The sequence below is a fragment of the Sparus aurata genome, chromosome 18, assembly GCF_900880675.1.
Source record: "Sparus aurata chromosome 18, fSpaAur1.1, whole genome shotgun sequence".
NCBI lineage: Eukaryota > Metazoa > Chordata > Actinopteri > Spariformes > Sparidae > Sparus > Sparus aurata.
This window is the reverse complement of record NC_044204.1, coordinates 15532687-15552727: the sequence shown is the minus strand read 5'-3', so window position 1 is coordinate 15552727 and position 20041 is coordinate 15532687. Positions and strand designations below refer to the sequence as shown.

Genomic DNA, 20041 nt, shown 5'->3' with positions numbered 1-20041 from the left:
TTCAGACCTCTTTTCCTCCTCATCTCAGTGCTCTCTATTTCTCTGTAATCTCTAATTCTAATGATTTTCTGACACCTGATACTAAACACTCATTCCATTAAGTAGTGTCAAATGATTTATTCAGCTAATTTTATTCCTTTTTCAGATCAATCTTAACACCTGGATGTGATCACCCTATGACATGCTCATGTTATTTTAATTCATTCAAAACAAAAACTATCCTTTCACATACTCTCGAAATCTTTGTATTCACATCCTATTTAGCCTCACTGCTCCTTTTGGCAACTTCACCAATCTTTCCTGCTGTCTGGAGATGCTCAATGTCACTGGTACTGCCTCATCCTCGCTGAAGTCATTCTGTATGTCACTGAAATTCAGCAGTTCAACTTCACGTCTGGTACTACACCTCTGTCCCAAGATGTACCCAAGGTCTCAGTACCCAGTCCTCTGCTGTTCATCCTTGTCACGCTGCCAGTCACTCCACTTATCTCCACTGATACGCAGATGATGTCCAGCTCTACTTAACCACTCATTCCTCCGTTACCACAACTCATGCCCACCTGGCCAACTACATAAGTAAATCATGGATCAGACAACAAACACGTTATACTATCTTTGTCAATTCTTTGTGAGTTTAGGTCTCTTCATTGGATTTGTTGTCAATAAAAAAATACAGAAAAAATAAAGAAGATTAGTTATCCCTAACTAAACTTAACTAAACCGGCCATTGCACAAGGAGAGCTGGACAGTGCCGTGGAAGGGCATCAACCCAGCAGCAGGACCATCATCTGATCCTTTGTGTGAAGAGGAACCTGAGGAGCACTGCAAGAGCCCTACAAAATGACCTCCTGCAAACTGTCAAAAAAATGTGGCATGAGGGCCCAACATCTTGTAGTGAGACTTGTGCTCACAGCCCATCCCATGCAAGTCGACTGGCATTTGCAAGAGAATACCAGAATTGGCAGGTTTATTATTGGCACCCTGTTCTCTTCACAAACTAGAGCAGCTTCACACCGAGCACATGTGTCAGGCCTGAGTACATCTGGAGACAGTGTGGAGGACATTGTGCTGCCTGTAACATCATCCAGCATGACTGGTTTGGCAGTGGGCCAGGGATGATCTGGGGAGGCCCATCTTTGGAGGGTCGCACAGGCCTCCATGTCATAGCCAACTGTACCCTGAGTGTTGTTAGGTTCAGGGATGGAATCCTCACAGCAATTGTAATACCTTACACTGGTGCAGTGGGCCCTGGGTTCCTCCTGGTGCACAATGGTGCCCAACCTGATGTGGCCACAGTGTATAGGCAGTTCCTGGATGACGAAGCCATTGATGCGATAGACTGGCCGTCTTGTTCCCCTGACCTAAATCCAATTGAGCACCTATGGGACATTTTGTATCGGTGCATCCAACAGTGCCAAGTACAGTCACAGACTGTCCAGGAGCTCACTGATGTCCATATCGAGGTCTGGAAGGAGCTCCCCCAGGACACCATCTGCAGAGTCATCAGGAGCATGCCCAGACACTGTTGGGAGTGTATACAGGCACCCATGGACAATACGCACTACTGAGTCACTTTAGTGTGATTTCGAATCCAGCCCTCAATGGGTTGATGATTTTGGTTTCCATTGTCCATCCTTACATAATTTTGGTCTCAACAAATTATACAATGTACATCAGCAACGATTTTCATAGTGAATTATTCGTTCATCAATATCTGAAGTGTGTTTCAAGTGTTCCAGTATAAGTTTTTAGCAGTGTACATTTCTGCAAAACCACAGATAAGTTCAAATTGAACGTTTTTATTTATGTTGCAATTTTATGTTTGTTTATGTTGAATTTTATGTTTCTCTCGACACAATGCTGTGATTACGCTGTGGTTAGGTTAACATGTAAAGAAGGTTTAAGGAGGGATAAAAAAATCATCAATCATGGTTTGGCTAAAAATACCAGTTTTGGTCGCCAAGATCCCTAATGCCTATGGTCTAAAGTCCTGTGGAAAATATCTAGTTTTGGTTGTCACAAAAGCGGCTGGAAATGTCCCCATGTCGTCAACACGATCCAGTGGTGTGACTCGAACTGCGGGCGGCCATTTGATGTGAAAAGTGGCTAATAATCATGTAATATGAATGTGACATGGCAAGTTTGGTACAAATGTCAACCTTTGATCTATCTGTGGTTTGCAGAAATGTTAACTGCTAAGGTTATATCCTGGAGAATGGGCTGTTCATGTTACAAAATGTACAAAAAGTAGTTCCTCAGTTCACTCTGAAACAACATCTAGTTGGCCAAAATGCTCCATGGAAAACACTGGTAATGTTAGATACTGAGAAATTGTAGAGTGGCAACTAATAATTTACAATGGCGCAGATACAAGCTGTAGTTAGAAAAACAGTGAGGCTCTGGCGGCAGTTGGATTGAGCAACTGATGTGAATATCAAGCAGGTAAAGAAGCCTCTCCACACCACTACACATATGGGCCAGTGCTGCCTTCAAGTGAAAAGGAAGGGAGCACCACCCCAAGTGGAAATATAGCAATTAGGAATTCATTGCACGTGAACGAACCATGAACTATGATAGCTGAGTTGTGGAAATGTGGATTGGCTAGACAGGACCGAAGCTTTGCCAACAACTGCAGTCAAAATAATTATACTGCTGATATTTATTATGTTGGTGGTGTATCTTCCAGAGACAGATGCAAGATTTTGAGAAGGGGAGCTCTTGAAGGCTTAGTGTGGAGAGAAAGTCTGAAACTTCCTCTGCGTCACACAAATCAAAGCTGTTTTCTCTAGGTGGTGTAGTAATGATGAGGTGAGAGAGTTCTCTCATATACTGCTGGGTAACAAGAATTGGTAATTATAGCTATCCACATTATTATAGATCCCATGCAAACAGACAGTGTCATACACAATCCAGTGGCCGGTGCTGCAGCAGGATGGGTGGCGGCTGCTAAACGTGAACAGATTAATGAGCATCACAGCAGGAGTCTGTCTGCTGTGGTGTGATTGTTGGATTTGGAGTAGCGATGCGATTGGATCAGAGGTGGCCAGAGGACTGGACTGAAAGATGGAGAATTCATCAAGCAAAGGTTAATTTAATACCAGGGGGCATGATTAATTTGAAGTTTGAACACTCAAACCCGTGCATATTTCTGTTCTTTTTTTATCTATGACACTGTTTTCCAGGGATTGAACATTTTCAGAGGCCACTGAGTGGCTTAGCGGTTCCAGAGGCCATGATCATTTAAATGGAGAACATGGTTTCAAGCCCCAGCAGGTCAGCAAGTGGCATTCCTGCTGAAGTGTCCTGGAGCAAGACACCGAATCTGCTGTTCTGTTCTGTTTTGACCTCTGATCTCCCTGTGGAGGGAGTGTGGAAGGCAAACGGATTTCCCTTTAGGGAGGGACATTAACATTATTATTGGTGTGTTGAGTTGATAACATAAAATAAGAATGCTTTTGGTTAGAAAAGAACAATTTGTCTAGATTTTACTTTAAAAACATGTTTTAATGATAAGGGCTTTGACAACTTCCAGGTCAGGGTGAGGAAGCTGATGCTGATAGCGAAAAACAACCAGTACAGGATTGTAATTATGAACATGTTAAAGCACTATTTCTTTACAGGACACTGTACAAGAGGTGGTTGTATGGGAATATTTCCTCAACAGTGGGCAGGTTGAACAATAACATGGAAAAAGCAGTGAAAACAAACAGGATCAAGTAGTCACTGTGTGCCTTTAAAAGTAATAAAACTTCAGGTTGCAGGTGAGTAACTAAAGAGGCAGTTTCTGAAAATTCTTGTTAATGATGATAATTTAATCATTGCTTGAACGGTTTATTTACTGGTACGCTGTGATTTCATCATTAGAAACCATGTTTATTTTCAGAGCCAAGGAGGTTAGTATCTTGTACCTTGTAATTACTCGTCGCCACAAGTGAGTAACTTGTGCACTCAAACGCAATTGCTTAGAAAGGTGGGAGAGTTAAACTGTGCTGTCATGGCTGCATTCAGCGGGAAACTACTTTATTAAAACTGAAAGTACCGCCAATATAGGTCTAAAGCAACTGCATCTAATGGTCAGGGGGAAAACACACTCCCAGGTTAGATTTATGTGAAGTAGAGTGAACCAAGGCCGGCAGTCAAACCAAAACCCAAAGGGGTTGTTGCAAACATTCATAAGCTCAGTCTGAACAGCAACACGGAAAGTCAGTCACAGTTGGGGAGCGCTGAGGGGTCAGTCTATATAATGATTTGAGAAAAAATTTGAAAACGTTTTTCACTACAGCTGACAGCAAAGCTGAACAACAACACCTACAGCCACATCAGCTACAGTCAAATAGGCAAGGAACTCTAGAGGGAGAGAAATTCCACAGACTCTCTTATGAAATTGCTCGATTTTGTGAGTTGTTGAGTTGAGAACACTGTTTGTGTTATCTTGGCCTCCTGGTGGACTGGGGAAGTGAGATCTGATCCCAAGCAGTCACTTAGTGACAGAACTGATGAGATGTCCCCTTGTGATAGGGACACCAAAGATGCACTTTAAAGCACGGTTAATCAGCCTCATAATGCAGGGCATAGAGGAGAGGGGAATATGTAACGTGGATCAGCCAGTATCACTTGATTGATAAACCAGAGATTTAGAGAGAAACTTTAGGCGTCATGGTGAAAGACAGTATAATATCTTTGCGACACTTTTTCATCAATTGATGTTTTTTTTAACACCTCCTTTAAAGGGGTGCAACCTCAGCACGCCGTGTTGAGGCGACTATTAGCCTGACTTACTGGATTGAATTTGGCCTGCTGCACTTTATTCGTGGTTGTGCACACTCACAGTGAGGGATTCTGATTATGGCAAGAAGCAGGAATCATGTTTTCACTGCATTGTGATGTCAGTTTCAAAAAATTTACAAACTGAGATGAAACAATATAAAATAAAAAGTGCACATAGTCCTGCCTAAGTGCAAGTTATTGATGCTTACTTGCGACATTATTGCAATGTGAAATGTCCATAATCTGGCAGAGGAGATCTGGAGTCAAAATGTTCAAATGAAGAACAATGCTCAAGGACTCAATAAAATGTTGTCAATCTGTGTAACTCCACTTTGTCCACTGTCACAAAGAGGCATGAAGTAGTGACTCTTGTAAGTCAGAAATGCATAGTAATCATTTTAGAGAATCTGAATTTTTAGTCAGACCATTAATATTTGGTGTCAGTCTATCAATAATGTATTGCCAAAGAAAAGGAATATGTTATCCAATTGTTTATCAACCCTGGTACTCAGGGTTTCCTGAACCAACCCACCTGATTCAATTGAAAATGACCCATTCATTTGAATCAGGTGTGTTGGTTCAGGGAAACATCTAAAATTTACAGGGCATTGAGCTCCAAAGACCAGGATTGAAAGACATTGTGATATAGTCCTGTATTGGTATTTCTGAATCTAATCTGGAGAAACTAAAGACTTGTTTACATCCTGTTTGATTGTCTAACGACTCATCTCTGTTGCACATTAGACCTATCTTTACAAATTATGTCAGACTGCAAAATCTGAGCAGATTACTTCGGGGGGAGCACACTGCTATCATGCAATTCATCAATTTAAATAACCAATACAATCAATAAAGAGAGCTAGAGGATGCAATGAACCCTTCTTTTCTTTGAACATGTAACATTACTATGTGCAGTTCACGGCGCACTGTACACCCCGGCAACAGTGTTGCTGTTTGATTTTGCAACGAGATCAGCTAAATTGGTGCATAGATCAAATATTTAATTCAGAGATTCCGCAGCACTGCAGTGCAGCAGTATTAACAGGTGGAGTTTTAAAGTCAGTCTATGATCCGTTTGCTCTAATCCTGCATACCTTATCGCAGCTCTATCCCCCTCATCGAGCACTCACAAAGCCCCGCAGAGGCTAAGTTAATACAGAAATGACTTATGCCACACAGTGTTTGCGCCATGTTTGTTTAAGGTTTGTTGGTGAGCTAAATCCCTAGATGTGCATGTGCCAGGAATGCCTGCTGGTGCTCCCTGTGATGTTGCTCTATAGAGATACAGTCACTGAGAATGACGTTTTAACTTTAGTAACCTATGATGACCAAAATACACTGTAATAGCAGATGAATTGTCACTTTTGCCTGCTGTTTTTTGGAGCTTAACTGTTCATTGATGAAGTGTTTCAGGCAGGTTATAACTGTGTGCATGAGTGTCACACTGTGTGTACGGCACGCTGACGGTTTCCATGGCGATCTGGCTGCTTGTTCTAATGATATTTGACGCCCCGCAGACAATGACGCCTTTCCCAATAGGGCCTGGTTTAATTGGTCCCAATAGGGGAGAAAATGAATTCAATTTAACTTTATTATTAGTATTCATAATTTTATGGAAAGTTGAGAAGAAACCTGTCAGAGACCCCACAATGAGTCATAAATCATAAGAGAGCAAATTAGATACTGACAGTGTGAGGAGTGCAGCTGCAGTCAAGCCTCTTCAGAAATTAATTAACAATGGAAACCCCGTGCACCTGATGGACTGTATTTGATACTGTCGCAGCGTCTTGCAGGAGTGGTGAGAAAGTGTCAAAAGCAATATTATGTACAATTACACATGTTGACCCAACTATGGTTCATTTTCGATGGCTGCAGACCTTTCTGTATTTCTTTTTTTCTCTCCTCCTTATGAATACAAGTGGATTTATCATTCAGTTCGGTTGCCGGTGTATTTACCTGACTTCACTTTCTTTAATATGTCCTGCAAGCTCTTCCACAAACTTTTCTCCTTTCATCCAGTAGATGATGGGCCTCCTGTTCTCTCCGCTGTAGCCAAAAAACGCTTTGCAGTCCAGACTGAGAGGCATACCTGCAAAAACAAAATACAACTCTGTACAAACAATACATACAAACAATGGAATGCTGAGAAGACAAGTATGTTTTTCCCACTGTATACTGAATCAGGCACTGCAGTCTAGGCTGAGGGGAATACACACAATGAAAATGTCACACGAGCTGTAATATGATCAACATTGTTGTTATTGTGTTATTGAAGCTGCGGGTGATGATTGGAAGCCTGCTGCTCCCGTGGGGAACCAGTGCAGAGAGGTGTGCAGCAGGGGGCCTGCTTGGAGCCCCCTAAATTGAAGGCACCTTAAATAATGAAAAAGCTCCACAGATGACGCTGGTGGCAGTGACGCCTGCTTGGAGAGAGGCAAACTTAAGGGCCATTTGTGTTCAATCTATGTGTGTCCAGTCTGTCCTCACCAGGGGCGGTTCTAGGGGGGGGGGGGGCCAACAGGGGCCAGTGCCCCTGTAACTCTGAGTCTAGACCCCCCTGTGGCCCCCCTGACAGGAAGTCTGCATTAATAATACAATGACAGATTTCTTGCAATGATTTTGTTCTGAAGGGAAAGCAGCCCAGTCGGTGGCCTTCTGATGCTTTTAAGTTCGGTATCAGAGAAAACAGCACAGTGGAAGCGAGTGAGGCAAAAAATCGTCTATTTTATAGAATACAAATGCAACATGTACTGCTGGAAGAATCAACAATACTTGAAACACACACACACACACACACACACACACTTAAGCACACATATGTGAGCAGGCGGTATCCACTCTTGCTCTCACACACCCTCCTCTAAGACCTTGAAACCAGCACTCTGTGATTACAGCTATCAATGGTGATGATAGCGTATTAATGAGCATTCTAATGAGCGCTACCTCGTTAGGCAGTCAATTAGCAGATAATTATGGTAGACCTCGGTATTATCATAATGATAGCTCTATCAGCACAGTCAAGAACCAACACTGAATGTTAACGCTGTGTGCGTATCTGTGCGTTTGTCGTCAGACAAGCACTTGAGCTGAATGCTAACACCAGTATTTACATTTTAGACAGTGAGCTGTTGCTGAGTGTGTAGGGAATGCAAGTGTTGGCTCTGTGCAAGTCTTGTTCTTGTCATTGCGCAAGTTAATCTCTGAAATTGCTACTTTCGGGGGCACCAGCAAAGGTAAAAAACTTCCACAAACTGGTTATCGGTTGAATAAACATGAGGTTTTATCAATTGGTCATGGAAAAATGCTGAACTGATGAACTGTTTTCATATGGAAATGTCAGATGATTGCTTTATGTTTGCTTCCATTGCATCACTTATTCTGATTGAGGAAAAGGGGGAGAGGAGGACAGAAAAAGCTTGGCGTTCGACTGTTTCTCAGAATGATTTCTAGCAAATCGAGAGGTGAGGCGGTCTCCAAAGCTTCGAACCTCGGTGTGTGTGCAGGGCGTGCATCGGTGGGCTTTCAAGGTTTGTTAGCTTGCCTTTGTGCTGAGGCAGACAGCATCATGCACCAAACACACACACACACACACACACACACACACACACACTGCAGAAGCTGTTAAAAAAACTCTGGATTAGAGTGAAATTAGTTTAGTTTGATTGTGTGTGTGTGTGTGTGTGATTGTGTGTGCCCTCCACAGTAATTGATTAGCACCCTGAGGGTATGTTTGTGTTCTCAGCATGTTATGGTGATTAAAATCATCAACTTTGTTTGCTGATGTGTGGCGCGAGGGTGTGTGCAGGTTGTGCTTGGTGTGTGTGTGTGTGTGTGTGTGTGTGTGCGTGTGTTTGTGTGTGTGTGTGTCAGTCTCCCTCAATCAGAACTGCCAGCCTCATATAGATGCGTTTAGTCATCATTTTCTATTTGAGGCCAAACGCAGTGGGGTGTTTAAAAGAGGCTGGTGCTATGTTGTCGTCATTAGTGTCAAAGATAGACTTTGTACAAGTGATTGATGGGAGCATTATTTCAATCTTCGTTTCACACCACTGCCAAGTGCGATCACACGTAGACCATGTTTGCTTTGGTGTGAATCATGCTGCAAGAACTCACTGGCCAATTTCGAAGGAGGGAGTTTGCAAACAGAAGTCAGACGACTCGCGAGTTGAAACCCATCTGACTCCAGTCTTTGTAACTTTAGCTCAGCCTGACAGACTCGTCTTCTCTGACATTTAAGACACGTAGATGCACATAAAGAAATAATGAAGCAGCTGAATGTGAGCATCAGTCCAGACTGTGTTTGCCCTTGGTTCATTTTTTTAATGCCGCAATCCAAGCAAGAGGAACTGCTGGTTATCAGACTTTAACATCTGTTCCCTTCTGCCTGTAAAGATTTGTGTTTTGAGGTTGTTTCCTGTCATTGCTTTAGACATTTTCACTGAAAACTAATCTTTTCTCTTTCTATAAATTTCTTTCTCCCTATTTTTCTATATTTCATTTGTTCCCAGCAGCCAAAGGAAACAATCTGCACGTCTTTATAAAGTGCTCTATATAGTACTCTATCGTGATTGAGTTCGATTCAGTTTTATTAAAACATATTGGATTAGGTTCATCTTCCTCACAACCAGATGAGCGTAACAAGATACACGTGTCAGAACCAAATCCAAGTTACACGAAACATCAGCACTGGTCTCCAAGGAGGTAAAGGTGCACTTAAATCTTATATTATTTGTTAATAACACTGCATTTAGTGACTATAATCCAGCAATGTGAAAGGTATTGCTGAAATTGACAAGCTCACAGAGAATAATCACTGGTCTCTGCAGTTTCCCTTCCCTCTTTCAGCTCATTGGTTCAAACAGACTGCTCTCTGCTTCCCCTTTTCTCTCTTTAACTTAATTTTCAGGCACGTCAAGCAGGTGTTTTCAGCAAAGAGGATGTGAACAATGAAGCATTTAGCAGCTAAAGGTCCAGATTTTGTCCCAAACAGGGCTCAAAGGAAAGTGAATATTAGTTTTGTGTTGCCTTCTGTCTATTGATTGTGTACAACTATGCACCCTATTGTTTGGCTGACCTTTCACTGTATGGTAGGATATTGTCAAGATGTGATTGACAGTGTTGTAAGGGACCTGAACTGTATGATGTTTCCTTCAGAAATTTTAACAGATAACCAACAAAAGTTTTAGAAAAACAAAACCTTTCATGAACATTTATCTATTTATGAAATCAAACACAGTTTACAGCCAAAATTGGGGAATTAGGATTCAATTATCTGATACATGCATTTCCAATCTTAACCTTTTTTCTCTCGAATCACTATCACAAACTGATCAGTGATGGCGTTGATGTTTTATATTGTGGAGAATTCATCGAAACAGAGTCTGTCTTCTTTCTGTGTTCCTCTGTAGCTACTTTCTACATCATTAGTCGGATTTACTTGTCACTCAGTTTTTTCCTGTTCTCTCCTTGCTTTTCACTTTTACCTCATCACTGACAGAGATTCTCCATCTCTCTGTGTCTCTTTCTCCTCTTCTTCCCTCTGTGTCAGCATTTTTTCTCTCCCCCATAATTCCCCCTCTGTGCCTCCTCATGGTTTCCCTTCTTCCCTCCCTCCCCCTGTAAATCTTCTTTTTGTTCTTTTCTGGTTCTCTTTATCACGCCTGCCTCTTCCTAACCTCTCTGCCTGTATGGCAACCTTTTACTCTTAGCGCGTTTGATTGGATGCCCCGTTAACCTAGGTCAAACACATATTAAACTTATAAAGGGTGGTGTCATACAGAGGGTACCAGATAAAATCATCAAATAATTTTTGAGAGATACACTTTACGTGAGCAACACCATCCAGTGTATGTGTAAAGGGAAAGAGAAAGCAGCAGATAACAGTCAGGTGAAGGATTGTGGAAGAGAAGTAGGACACCTCTTAATGAGGGAAATGAATCACTGATCACTGGTTTTACACACGCACACACATACACATGCACGCAAGCACACACACACACACACACACACACACACACACACACACAAGCACACACACACAAAAGCACACACACACACACACACACACACAAGCACACACACACAAAAGCACACACACACAAGCACACACACACACTAAAAATCCCACATCAGTTTACTTGACAAGTACGTATGACAAGAAAAGACCTAAGTTAATAGACTCGAAATTATCGACTTGTGACTGTGATATATTTTCACATTCCTGTCATCTGTGAGTCAACCCCTTCATTAAACCTTGGCCTACTTACCGCCAAGATTCATGTTAAATAAAGATTATTGAATTGTCCCTTTTCCCCTAGGAAATCCAGACAGCTGTCGGAGGAGCGGTGGAACCAGTGTGTTCCGGTATACAGATGGATAAGTTTCAATTAGCTTGCCGGATCAAACCAAGGAAAGATCTAATTCCACTTAGAGGGGTTAAAATACCTGAGACAGTCATAATTGTTTCCACGTGTGGAAATTCAAACCCACTCGGTAAAACAATCAATTCATATTGCAAAATAATCAGCTGCGTGTGAATGTGAGAAAGCAGATTTCATGTGCCATGTTTTGTTTCCACCTGAGAAAATTGCAATCTACACGTGAAAAAAACACAAATACACCAGTTACCATGATAAAATGTTTGCGGTACCCGTTTCTGCTGCCACAGATGAAGAGAGTTCAAATGTGTACATAGGCTTATATCATATTAACATTACTACAAAATGCCTCATATCACTTTCACATGTTTATAAACTGACTTTCCTGTTGGGAGGTCAAAGGCAACAATAGTAGAGTTACAGGCAAGCCGGTGACTGTAGTTCAAGTCTGAGTTTCAAAATTTGTAGACATGTCACTTCAAGATATCTTTAAGTTTCATAGGCCTCAGGACATTTCCATCTGTGTTTGTGGCAACCAAAAAGTTTTGGTCTCTTCAAGACATCTTCTCTCTTCTCTCTCTTCTCTTCAAGACATGTAAAAATGCAAATGTAGCAGGAGGGAAACTTCTTCACATGAAGGACTCGACAGTCTTGAATGCATATAATGTTTTTTCTAAGCCTTGTTCATGTTTCCTGTCTACCATCAGCATCTGTGTGCTGCTAGCATTTAGTGTTTATCGACACTAGGGGACACTCATTACGTTGCAGGTAAGCAGCTGACTTGAATAAAGTTGACTGCGGTGGGATGATCTCTCTCTCCCTCTGTCCACCTTCTGTGAGCTTCTCTCTTCACCCCCATCTGTTGATGCAGCGTAGACGCTAGCCTCTTCTGACAGCGAACTGCAGTCAGATGAGGCTTGCATGAGCACATTGTTTAATTGTGGCAGCATCATGCTCCAGTGACATGGACTTAACCAACGCACTGATCCTTTCCACTTAAATCTTTTCTTCTGTGCCGCAGTAGAGTTACAAACATGCAGGGGGAACAGCACAAGGCTGGAAACACCACTAGTGGTCCTGATAAATCCAGACAGCTCCTCCACAGCCAGAGTGTCCTCAGGCTTTAATTCAGGGGCACCAATTATCACATTTTGTTCAAAACTCTTGTCACAGTCCAGTGCTTTTCAGCATAAAGGTACAGACTCAGGGGCTCACCAGATAGGTTGGAGAGGAGCTGAGAAGACTGAGGTGAGAAAGAACGTAATTGTTAGAGAATTTATCTTATTTACTCTTTTGACAGGGACAATGCATAACACAGCTTTTTTCAATTTGCAGTGTGGGGGGCCATTGGTGACACATGGTTAAATTCTACTTCTAATCTATTTTTCATATATACACCCATCAGCAACAACATCAAAACCACCTGCTTGGTATTATGTGGGTTCCTCCTGTGCAGCCAGAACAGCTCTGACCAGCAAGGCATGGTTGCTGAGGGTGTCCTGTGGTGTCTAGCACAGGGATGCTTGAACAGGTGGCTCTATATGTCTGGGGGTGGGGCCTCCGTGTATCTGACTTGTTCTGGCACGTCCCACGAATGTTCCATCTGATTGGGATCTCGGAAATTTTGGAGGTCAGGTCAATATGTTAAGCTCTTTGTTACGTTCCTGGAGTCAGTCCTGAGCATTTTTTTTTGTGGTGTGGCAGGACTCACTGTCCTGCTGGGGATGGCACTGTTGAGCATACCTGGTCCCCAGTGTTGTTTTGACTGGTGGTGTGTGTCAAGTGGTGTTCACATGAATGCCAGGACCCAAGATTTCCCAGCAGAACATTGCATCATTATTTTGTATCCAATGTGACGCATTGCATTGTGGGAGAGTCAGCTGAAAGTAGTGTACATGCTGTCAGCGTCCATGGTATTTCTAAAGGCACATTCCAATTTTCGGACATTTGGACAGTAATTATAGTGCACGACACAGCACTGTACACCCATGCGATTAAATGTACTTAAATATACTTTGAGGGTCTCAGTTAACCTTTTTCTTCTTACATTTTTTGATGTGCAAAAGTTTATTTTTCATTCTGATATTTTCAAGCACGCTCTCACTTCTTTTGCACTAACGATTCAACTTGAAGGATTTTATGTCCGACCAAGTGCTCAAACTGCCAATCACTAAAACATTATCCATACAGAACATGGGTATGTTACTTTCAGAGCCCCTGATGCCTGAAACAACTCTCCATCTTATTTATTGAAACTCCAATGGTAGCATTTCAACATGGTGATTTTTTTTCCCCTAAAATCATGCATAGACTAGAATCAGTGTTATCCCTTCTGCCTTGTTGATATCAAGTAGAGCTTAGATCGGGCCCAAAAAATCAAGCTGGAACCTACCCGAGCCTGTGCATGTTGTGCCCGAGCCCGGCATGACACAGTAACTGTAATTATGAGCCTAAGCCCGATTTAAATCTGACAATATTTATAATACGTGGGCTGTTATAACTGATATTCCCAACTACAATTCCGAGTTGTTTAACTACAGAAATCTGTTTAGAATTATCTTAATGAATACGCAACAAGTGCCGCACTTAATGCACTCGACAAAGCCGACACATATGTTGTCACTGCCCACAACTTGTTAAAAATGGTTCCATACTCCGACTTTCCTCCAAACTTGCTCAAAGTTAATTCTCCAGTTTTTATTTTTCCTTTACATCTTCAAGCTCCATGTTGTACTTAGGATACACAATCAGTGTTGCCGGTAACGCATTACTCTAATCTGACCGCTTTTTTCAGTAACGAGTAATCTAATTTGTTAATATTTCCAAACCAGTAATCAGATTAAAATTACTTATTCAAGTCACTGTGCGTAACTATTTTTTTTTGTCATTTTTTAAAAAGTAAGTAACTCATTGCATCTCAGAGAGTGATGTCACGTCTGCGACAAGTCATGTTTTTTTAGCATGAGGACAACTCACATGAAACACCACACAGCAACACAAACACAAACAACACTGGAGGGAAGATACAGTCATCATTTTGAGTTATTAAAAAAAAAGAAAAGAAAACAAGCCTGTCTGTGCTTATCCTGAGTGTTAACACATGACTGAAGAAAGTACAGATGTAGATACACCAAATTAATATTCAGTAGAGACTGAGATCATCTTGACATCAAACACACACAAACGCACGCACACACACACACTCAAGCAGAGGAGAAAGTAATCTAAATCCGAAAAATAGACTGTCCATCTGCTTTTCTATCCCTTTTTCATCCACACACATGTGCACACATGCACACACACATACACACACCTCAAATCGAGTACGTCTGTCCATCTGCTCATTTAAAAGCACACACAGTGTAAGACCTTTAGGTGGTTTGAACACTGTGTGTGTGGACCAGGTATGGGGTGTGTGGGGGTTGTCTAGGTAACAGCTGAGTTTTGGGTCTTGGGCTCCAAGGGAGCGCAGCTGCACATGGCAACACAGATGGTGCCTCACACACATGCGTACACACACACACACACACACACTCAGATACAGACGTACTGTTTACACACACACTCTCTCTCTCTCTCTCGCTCTCTCTCTCTCTCTCTCTCTGTCCCTCTCTCTCTCTCTCTCTCTCTCTCTCTCTCTGTCCCTCTCTCTCTCTCTCTCTCTCTCTCTGTCCCTCTCTCTCTCTCTCTCTCTCTCTCTCTGTCCCTCTCTCTCTCTCTCTCTCTCTCTCTCTGTCCCTCTCTCTCTCTCTCTCTCTCTCTCACACACACACACACACACACACACACACACACACACACATTCGTCAGTGGACTGCTCAGCTGTAACCTGGGAGCTGTTCACTCGTTCATTTCGTGTATTTACAGACATCCTGCCCCACGCTTTTTATTTGGAACACCTGCTATTTTTAGAAAACTAAGTATCTGCTTGTGACGCACCATCTAAAAACCCATCCCGTGTGCCAATTACAGTTTCCAGGATTTCAATGCTAATCCTTGAGTATTTGGAATGATTTGTTTTCCGTCTTTGTGGCCAATTGTTGTTGACATCATGCTGCACGTCCTTGTAAATCAGTAAGTCGTGTGCTGTAACATCATTCTATTTATTAATTAGTAAATGAAAAGTGCATGACTGCCTGTACATCAACATAAACACTGGGTATCAATGTCTTTTAACTTTATGGTCTTAGCCTTGATTGCCAGCTTAACCCATGCCATTCTCACAGCTGTGTATTTAATTTAATAGTGTTGTCACTTTCTAACTTCTATACAATAACATTAAAAATATCAATATTACTATTTTCAATGCTACAGAGAAACAATGACACAGCTTATTGACTATAGTAAACATAAAATATCACGCTTATATTGAATAACATTTTTTCTTTAGATCAGGCCTCACACAGCATTGCACACATGCTCTACATTTCTCTCCGTTTTTGTCTCTTGATTGCACACTTGCTTACGTTACGTGCACAACGTCTGCACTGAGGTTTTTCTTAAACTTTCATCACGCTATACGTTCTTAAAAAAAGAAACAACAGTTACAAAAATATTGTTTTTGCATTGGGAGTCTTGTAACACTTAGACAACTTTGCAATTGCATTTTAGATAGGAGGGAAAAGTTCCAAACACACCCTCAGGTGATCCCATTTGTTCTCTGCTAGAAACCTCAGGTGATGAGTTTTCTTTGCCACACTGTTTAAAAAAAACATTACCAGTTTGTATGGGAGCAGAAACTGTTAACAACTGTACATCAGCAACCTTTTCATTGTTCCTATTTACCGGTAAAGTCTGATGAGACTAGAGCCTCTTAATTCCCTTTAACACGCTGAAATAATCAGGCACACATCTCATACAAACAGTCTGTTTTGCTTTAAATTATCATTGCAACTGCAGCCAAAAAGGAAATGAATGTTAAAGTTCAAAAGTTAAAGAAACTGTTGCTTTAAGTATTATTGTTTCATAATAAATCTTTCTTCTGTTTCATTGAAGCCAGTCATATTTAACATGTTTACAGTGATATGAAAGCCTGAGAGAGCCCTGAGCAGATTTCCAATATAATTTGACATTACAATCCCACCGGAGGGACCGAATATTATTTGATAAATATGAGATGGAGAATCACTTCTGGAAATATTAAGGCTCAATTTCCTGTCTAACAGGAAATGAAGCTGCCACAAAGTTGGAAAGAGACATATTTGATTATTCTCAATAAAATAAATATTTTTCTCTCCCTTCCTTTTATCTCTCTCTCCATGTCTGACTTCACTCCCCCTCCACTTCTCCATTCATTGCCGTATCCGCACACTTTTGCACACACACACACACACACACACACACACACACACACACACACCCACACACACACACACACACACACACACACACACACACACACACACACACACATACACACATTCATACCACCTGAGGTGATTCCCACAGAATTAATAACTCTCTCAGGAAAGTAATAAAAGGAAATCCAGCCCGTATCTTCGTCCTTATTTGGCCATTTCCTGACAGCTCTAATTAACCAAGTCCTTTATGCTTCTATACCTGACATTTGATTGGCTGGGGGACTGGCCTCGTTAAAGACAGATTTAAATTAACAGATTAAATTAGATTGGAGATTACGGCAGATATGCTTGACAAGGTTAATTAAATGACCAGTCACGAGGGGCTTGTTTTAAATCCGACGTCACCGACAGATTCAGAGCTGATATACTTTATCACATCGAAGCATCTATCAATTCCCAGTTTTCCAAAGCAGCTTTGATGGACTCTTAATTCTTTAGCATGTTAATTCAAACATGTTTACTTGATTTCCATAAATATATGAGACTATTTCTCAGAGGTCATTAGCCTCAACTGGCTATCAGGTGATCTGCCAGTTGATCAGAGTTGACATTTAAAATATTTCTTTTTTTGTTTTTACATCTTTTTAACTTCAAAATTCTATCTCTGGTTTCTGAATTTTCTTTTCAGGACACAAAACAGAACAATAACAGAAAATTGAATAAAATACTTTTGTGCCCTGACAATTTGACATGAGCTGTGAAGTGAGATAGTTATGGAAGTTTAAAGGTCCACTTTGTAAGAAAAACGTATCATCGAGTCTTATCCCAAATTGTCCAATACTAGCGCTCTGGGATTGTAGGTCACATCGGTCGCCATCCCAAAGTGTATTTGATGAGTTGGGAATGAGACTCAAAAATCTCCTTTTAATACAAAGTGGACCTATGAAGCTGAGTTATTATTAACCCTAACCCTAACCCTAACCCTTATGGGAGGTATAACAACCTGTTATCTCAATAATCACATATTGTTCCAACCTTATACTGGGTAATGTGTTAGCAAACAGTTGCTGCCTGTTGAACGCAAGTCCAGTAATCACTCTCACTTTTTTCAATGCTCGTCAGCTTGTGTGCAAAGGTTATCAAAGCTGAAAACAAAAAAGAGAATTGACAAAACTGGTGAGACTGAACCTATACATTAAAGCTTTCTGGCTGAAAAATCCAATCAATGAGCATAAGGATTATAAAATGCGTAATTAGCTTATAATTCTGGGTTCATCACTGTGAGCAATGCCTTTTACGAGCCTGTCACATTCAATAAAAATGAAAACGGCACATTACGACCCGTATTAACATTTGTTGTTAACCCTAGCCCTCTAGCCACTGTTGTAATTGTCACAGCAAAGGAGGAAATGAGGGGTACATAAATCTAACCAAGTAGTATGTGTACCTAAACCTAACCAGGTAGTACTAATGCCTTAACCTAACTAATTAGTTTGATTACCTAAACCTAACCAAGTAGTATTTGTGCCTAAACCTAACCAAGTAGCTTTAGTACCTAAACCTAACCAAACTATGACCATACTATTGAAGCTCTGGTATGTGTGTCACTGCATTGGTCAAGTTGTTTTGGGAAAGGTGACTTATGTCCATTTCCAGAGACGCTGACAAACGACTTATTCAGTCGTTGCGACATGCGCGTGAGTTGGATTTTACAATAAACATAGTCACTTGGTCCATTGTGCATACAATACTGTAGCTTTAACTTTATGGTTGGGACTATGTCTCACTTATCCCACTTAGGATGGCAACATTTCTACATATCCAACAAGGTGTGTCAATATCCCAAATCAAATATTGTGTCCTCCTTTATGTATAAAGACATTAAGACTACAACAGACAAAACATTACAGTGAGTTAAATAAACACTGACAGTTTCAAAAGAACCTCACAGTTATAACATTTGTTGATGGGTTAAATAGTTCTTCAGTGGTTATTTTGAGAGTTTGGTGTGCTTGCTGCTCACTAACCAGAGGAGACATTACAATCATGACATCTACATGTCTACAAATAGGCCCTTGGGACCTGTAACCCAGGTAAACAATATCAGCCACCAATGGATATAAGGACAAAAAGATGAATACAATTAATAATAGGAATGAGCGGATTTGTTGCCTTGAGGGTGGTTGGTTGTGAGCTGAATATAGAAACAAGAATCAGGTGAAGAATTATAAAGGATAGAGGAAAGGAAAAGCAAGTGAGCCCACATGAGGTTAGGAGTGTTAATAGTTTTGGTCTCAGTGGTGGTAGTGTGCGAGTGTGTTTGGGAGCTTTCATGACAGATCTGGGTGGCAGGTGATATCTGACTGACAGCTGTTACCCAAGGGTCCCAAAACATCCAACAGTGTTCTACTTCTCCAGCTCAGGGCCAACAGTTAACAAAGTCGACTAAAAGAAGGATTAAATGGAAAATTAAATTTGGTTCCTGAATTGCTTGAGTCATCTGTGGTTTGAACAGCCGTAGGCCTACAAATGACTCGACAATTTAAATTCTGAATGTGGTTTCAGGCTGTTCATTTTATATTAGCTGGGTAGCTGCAGGTAGATTTTAAAGTAATACTTAAAGTTGTGTTAAAGTTTGTTAACACTTTCTTTGAAGTGGTGTGAAAAACTAGACGGACACTACTGTAAGCTCGACATGACTCATGTCATTAACATGAAGGAGTCTTGATGAATGCTTATGACTCATTGTGCCGTCCATGGCTCTGGACCAGAGCAAGTGCCATTTTGTACCAATTATATCATTTTTCAAGTTGACATTGTTTGAGATGTCTTTGCTGTTACAACTTGACATTAGCCAGGTTAATATCAATATCTTTGTTATGGCAATGTGACACTAATAATGATAACACAACCTTTCATCAACACATCAGGGAGAATTATTAATGGTCCAATTTGTAAGAAAGAGGATATTTGAGTCTCATTACTAGCTTGTCATATAGCGATGCTTTGGAATTGTTGGTCAAATCGGCCGCCCTTCAAAAGCATTAGTATTTGAGGATTTGTGAAGTTTTACAAATTGGACCTTTAAACTAAAAAAAAAATAAATTGCTTCGTTTGTTAACAATACATTAAATGTGTTAGTTTGATTATGACATTCACAGTCATGAAACCAGTATACTTGTATCATGAATATTTATCTTGGCCTCAATTATAACAGCACAAATTGGACTAGTCATGGAAATGTCATTAAAGCTAGGGTCTACAATCCTGGAGAGCTAGCAAGAGAGCTAGCAAGATTTGAAAGTGGCACCTCCTCTAAGTTCCACCCCCCCTCCCCATCCCGTCAGTGCTCCGTCCAAAGCCACTCCCCCACAAACTTGAACGCGCATCTGGCAGTGGGACTCAGCAGGGAGCAGGAGATGCCGGAGCACGATGCAGCAATTCAGCTGAATTTAGCACGGAGCAGACAGGAAGTCAAGCGCCGAAATAACAAACTACATCCGGTTACTTTTCAAAATAAAACACTCCGTGACACATCGTGAGGCCAGCTGTCTACCATACCGTGGCGGACTCAAACCGCAACCAGTGGGGATTGCT

The 20041-nt window shown here is 41.2% G+C and overlaps 1 protein-coding gene across 6 annotated transcripts in view; it reads right to left on the bottom strand.

The window, feature by feature from the left end:
- The window catches only part of il1rapl2 (interleukin 1 receptor accessory protein-like 2), a 491754-nt gene that overhangs the window by 44869 nt on the left and 426844 nt on the right, over positions 1-20041 (bottom strand). For all 6 annotated transcript variants that reach the window (XM_030396625.1, XM_030396623.1, XM_030396624.1 and 3 more), the window contains one exon: positions 6724-6856. In XM_030396625.1, coding sequence (XP_030252485.1) covers positions 6724-6856 — 133 coding nt within the window. The remainder of the gene's footprint in view (positions 1-6723; positions 6857-20041) is intronic.